Here is a 6,076-nt window from a genome sequence, read left to right on the forward strand (position 1 = left end):
TCAAATGTATAGAATCCTCAGTTAACAGTCTGAAATAATTCTTTTCAATGTTGCTTGTCAAGTTACATAAATTTATACATTTTCGTCAGTTTGAAAAAAGTCTAGTGATAATAGAGGGGTTAGGGGGTTCAGCGAAAAGATCACCGACAGATACTTAGGGCGAGTGAGGGTTGGAGTTTATCGAAGAACCGATCGCATGATTTATAGGCGACCCCATTCTTGTTTCTTCATTTCATTTAAAAGATAAAACTAAAAAAAAAGAAGTTGAAATTAATTTCCGCCGGACTTTTAATCGACTTTTTAAGGGCACTAGTCTAACGTCATTTTGCCGCTCTGAAAGCCAAGTTACGGTGGTAAACGAGTTAACATTTTTTTTAAATCTAAGAAAATATTTTTACAAAGGCCTAGCCCATTATCTCTGGTGAATGTCGGGAGTCCCTGAAAATCATAATTAAGAAAGACAGATCTGAAAGATCTGTAAAATAAACAGAATAATTGGTTTTACGTTGCAAAAAAAATCAAGTGTAAAGTTTCATTCTGGTGATTACATAATTTGGAGCTCCTTAAACAGAAAAAAGGAAATAAGTTGTCACAGTTTAAAGGTTCGAATAATAATAAAAAAAATTTAAGTTATTCAAATATTAAATTACAATAATATAGAAAGTTAAACTGAATTTCTAGTGGGCTGAGCTAAGCTTGTCGAAGAAAATCCGCCATGGAGCGAACAAACCGTTATAATTTATCTCCGCATCTACCGATGTCATTTGGAGAACAAACGTTATTTGAAACATTTAAAAAAAGTAAATAAAAAATATATTTTAACATTTATACAATTATATTACAATACCACTCTGTGGTGAATACATCTAGAAAACGGCAACAGTAAAACAAGTTTATCACACAAGGCTCGAACGACAAAAGACAAGGAGTGTCATGGAGGATGAAAGAAGATTTCGAGACTTATGCCTAAGAGATGGTGATAACTGTGCTGCGACGAATCCCGGCGGTGAAGTTTGAATCGGCCCAGGTACAGGATTTGGAGTGCGGATATCGCATTCACATTCCACCCCCGGTGTAAAATTCTCGGTTGCGCCTGTGCCTGTGCGACTTCAACCCGCCTTACTTTCTCGTGCAAATGTTTATATACAACTTTCCAATTGATATCTCAATTTTAGATTGCAAGATATCACAAAATTTGCTAAACGTAGTTTCTTAGTTTAGAAGGATAATAAAGAAAAGGTTGTTGTCACTTTGAAAGAATATGTTAATACGCGTTTGAAAAGTTCTGGAACTTTATAATATATGCAACCTATAATATAAGCATACATCGCATACTAGTTAAGCAATGAACGTGGCAACTGTGCACTCAGCTGATTGTAGAGGCTGTGTGAGGCTGTGTCTTGACAGAAAAAAAGATTGTGCGAAATAAGACTACAAAAAATATCCGGCCAACTAAAAAATATAAAAAAATGATAAAAAATAAAGTTTTGGATAAATGTTTAAAAAGTTCAGTGGCTATGGCTGAAGCTAAAAAGCTAAAAGTTACTTCATCGTCAAAAAAAGCACTTGGAAGATGCATTGTTGCATTACGTGTACTCGACGATAATTTACAATTTCAAAAGTGCGATAAATAGATTCATTTGAAAAATATAGTTAAAGAGACTCATTTGGGTTTGAATTCAATTATAAACATTGCATGCAGTTGGTGAGTATATGGATTAATTTGTTCCATTTTAAAAACGTCTGAGGAGAGAAAAGATTTTCAACGATTTGAAAACAAATTTAATAACAATTTCATCTCATCAAGAACTGATAATTTTTTACGAACAGAAATTGATCGCACGAAACTCTAACTATTTTACGGCCCACTCTAGTCTACATACGTGGATTTGACAAGCGTCTTTATCAGCAAGGCAAATAGTGTTGCTGAATCGTTAGTACTTCCTTGCGCTATATTTTTTGCGTGAATAAAAATATTATTCTTTGGGCAATTATATCTTTCATAATCAATTCAAGAAAAAATTGAAATTGTGTTTAGACTTTTCAACTACCTTTAAAACCTTCGAAATTTTTTTCGAAATTTTTAGACATTTCCAGAGGAATCATAAAAAAATGTTTGTTTTCTTTCAAAATTCTTAAAAAGCTTCTCTAACATTTTTCTAAACTTTACATTATGTTTACATCTTTTCAAAACTTCTGAACATTCTACATATCTTTCGAAATGATTTATTTTTCTTACAAAATTGTTTAATTGACTTAAAATCTAGATTCTGTTTCGTTTAACTATTTTTGTTACCGATGCCGACAGTGCACGCATTTCGTAGATTAATAAATTCTAAGCAATCGTCCAAGAATAAAATCTCCAAGAATAAAAAATGAACAAAGAAACGATATTAATTCTTCTTTTTAAGAAGATGTACGAACAAGTCCTCTTCTTCTTTTCATATTTTACTTCATATATAAAGTCATCAACATCAGTTATTATACATAAATATATTTAATTGTATGTATATTTTTGAATCAATAAAAAAATAACATCAATAAAAAAAACTTATTTCCTTTCTTTAATTACTAGTTAAATTGTTTGTGCAAAGTAAAATGATTATTTTTTTGCTATAATCATTTCTTTCAAATAATTGTCTATCATTATAATCAAATTTAGCTATGAATTCTTCACTTTTAATTCAAAGAAAAACAGAATGCAATATGAAAAAGGTGAACTGAATATAATAAATAAAAATAATGGACCCTGGTAGTAAGTAATTACACACTTTGCAGTTTATGCTAATAGTAACTTCGCGAGTAGAAATTTCAATGATAATCTCTTACCACATACCATTATTCAATTTGGAGGAATACATTTTTTATTGGTTGAAATACTTATTTTTTAATTGATAAGGAGCGATAGAAAAAAATGTGATAAAAACAAGGTGTTATATAAACAATTTTTACATATATCAGGTTTGTTTTCATAAACAAAATTACTTTTTCTATAGAATATTACTATTATCATGACGGTTTTTAATATTATTCGTATTTCGTTCAATAAAGAAAGTTATAGATTGTACTGCAGCAGCGCACTTCTAACGCATTTTTAAGATATAAAAACAAGGTTTTAAATAAAACATGTTTACATACTTCAGGTTTGTTTTTATAAGCAACAATACTTTTTCTATAAAATATTACTATCATCAGGACGGTTTTTGATATTCGTATTTCGTTCCATTAACAAATGAATATATTGTATTGCAGCAACGCACAACAGGATCAGTGTATCCATATCCATATCCACCAAAAGTATTACCAATACAATCATCTTTACAAATGCAGCAACCAAACCAATATCCTGTACATCCAGATGTAAAGTTTAAGAAATTGCCGTTCTTTGATCTTCTTGGAGAATTATTGAAGCCTTCTAGTTTGACGCCACAAGGGGCGATGAGGATGCAGGAAAATTCATTTATGTTTCACTTAACTCCGCAACAATCAACTGATATAGCTAGTTCACGCGATTGTCGCCAGGGTAGTAAAATGGATTACATAGTACAGGTATGAATTATACTATATTATTGTTCGGGCATGCCATATAAATCATTTGCAAATTTAAAAAATAGCAATCGACCACGTGGCCAAGCGTATAAACGGTTAACTGTGCAATTCAGCTATAAAATCGATTCTTGGCCAGCCAAGAGTCACAAGATCTATCAATCTGACTTGTGTTAAGGAAGATCGCGGACCGAAAAAAGCTCATACGGCTCACAGGGTTTGTAAAACGTGTACTACATCACAATATTTGATCGCTTTGCTCAATCGAATATTACTGCATTTATTTGGTCCGATTTTTAATGTATGCAAGTCGTGGATTCACAGAAAAACTGTATAACCATTGTTACCATGTACTGGGTACTTCAATCGTCAGTCTGGCTCGTTGCGAAGATTTACTCTTATCAAATGTTTGTGAGTGCGTGCACTTGTTCCAGACCTGGCCTGTCTCCTAGAGGAACCGATCTGCCAAAACGTCCTGCCGTGGGAAGTCTTCATTTGTTCGCGGTCTACCTGCTCGACTTACCCTCTCCAGTCGTTTTACCCTCATGTCGCTGATTGAGCGAGAGCGATGTGTAGAACCTTGTCAATGAGGTGTCCCTTTTGTCCTAATTAGGAATAAAATAAATAACATAAAAATTTTATAATTTTGCAATGAAAAAATTAAAAATATTATATTCGGAATCTGCGTTTTCTGTGATTCCAGCAATATGTCACTTGCGATGACACTATCTATCTAGCATCATGGAATTTACCGTAGTATAGTTGAAAATTCAATAGTTTTATTTTTTTTTAATTCGTCTGCTGCTAATTTAACTTCTAAATTGTGTAGCAAATTTTCCAAATAGATCCCGGCTAGAACGGGGTAGAATTTCCAAGCGCCCCTTAGTGGTTCCGGATAGGCTGGGACACGAAATTGTATGCCAATTCGATCCCAACTAGCACCTAATAAGACCCGGATAAAATTTGCAAACGTGCCGTATAGGTCCCGGATAAAGCTGGATATGAAATTGTATACCAGATGGATCCCAGGTAGGACCGAATAAAAACCGGATAAATATACATCATAGCGTCCCATGGTAGTCACGGAAAGACAGGGATACAACCTGGATACAAAAAACGTAGTTCATTCCCGATAGGTCCGGATAGATCCCGACTCTTATCAGGGTTTTATCCGGGTCCTATCCGGCATTTTAAGCAGGCGTTTTACCTATGAGTTTATGTTTATATTTAATTAAATGGTTAATAATTATTAATATTTAACCGCAAAATAAACTAAACGGTTTAAAGTCATCTTTCAAATTAAAACATTATAATAGATTCAAAACTGATCCCAGACAATTTCATATATATATTTTTTTCTTTCAATTTTTTTGATAGAGCGAATTACATTTTGAAATTCTTAAAAAAATTGGATATGTTGTAACCTCCAGCTTTTGCAGGGTTAACTAAACAAGAGATATTTAGCCTTAGAATTAATTTACTTAATTTCTACACATGCGCATGATGATTCTAAAGGGGTCTATGGAGTAAGTTATAAAATTTCAGATTCAAAATAACAAAGTTTATTCAAAGAAAACCCTGCTATGCTATTTACGTTTTAATCCCTGTGATCTTACTAACTTAACAATTATAAGTTTCTTTGGAAAATATTGGATCAAGATAAAATCTCTGGTTCGTACACCTAGACTTTATTTCACTTATGAATCTGCTTAAGACGAGAACAAGGAAATCTTTTTACTATTATTTCTAAGTCTATGTGACTAATTCATTTATTTTATTTTTGAGTTTTTGATTTTCCTGATAATTATAATTCTTCCTCTAAATCACGCAATGTTTATTTATTTTTTTATGATAAAAAGTTTAATATTACTACACAAATAACTGTTATTCATTAAGATATTCTTCTGGGAGAAAGAATACGTTCATTCTTGACGAGATCAATGACCTTTATTTTTATTGTGTAACACTGACCCACTAAGAATTTCACAGAAAAAGGTATGCTCAATAATCTATTATTTAAACGCACCTGCCTATCAGAGACTTATTTAATCAATAAAATTATTACTATTCACATGGGGTTATTACCATAAGCACTTTTGTTTATTCCCAAAATCTGTAGGCTCTAATACAAATTTTCCAAAAATAAAAATGTCTTAGAATTCGTCAAAGAATATTCTTGATTTTTTCAGATTAAAAAAAAAATTTTTTTGCAAATTTTTGATTTTTTGAAAAATCAAAATTTTTAAATAGTGCTCTATGGTTAATTTCAAGACATTTTTAGTTTGTGGATCTTTTTTTTTAACTTTAAAGTTTTTGCGAAGAACAAAGATTATGGAAAAAACCAGTTTTTAGAACATTTTTGCATTTTGTCCGCTATTTTGGAAGTTCGATTCCCGGTATGGGAACCATTCGGTTCGGTTTTGATTCCTCTAGAATCAAACCGAAGGGCCTATGACAAAGCCACCGATCGCGTCCTCGGGTTGCGGATAGAGGGTCCCTGTACCAAGGGTTTCTGCTGAATATGGTTACA

The 6,076-nt window shown here is 32.2% G+C and overlaps 1 protein-coding gene across 6 annotated transcripts in view; it reads left to right on the top strand.

Moving 5' to 3' along the window:
* LOC117179438 (E3 SUMO-protein ligase PIAS3) overlaps nt 1–6,076 on the top strand; it is a 191,210-nt gene that overhangs the window by 126,696 nt on the left and 58,438 nt on the right. For all 6 annotated transcript variants that reach the window (XM_033371233.1, XM_033371234.1, XM_033371232.1 and 3 more), the window contains one exon: nt 3,253–3,549. In XM_033371233.1, the coding sequence (XP_033227124.1) occupies nt 3,253–3,549 (297 nt within the window). The remainder of the gene's footprint in view (nt 1–3,252; nt 3,550–6,076) is intronic.

Source organism: Belonocnema kinseyi, chromosome 9 (genome assembly GCF_010883055.1).
Source record: "Belonocnema kinseyi isolate 2016_QV_RU_SX_M_011 chromosome 9, B_treatae_v1, whole genome shotgun sequence".
Classification (NCBI taxonomy): Eukaryota; Metazoa; Arthropoda; class Insecta; order Hymenoptera; family Cynipidae; genus Belonocnema; species Belonocnema kinseyi.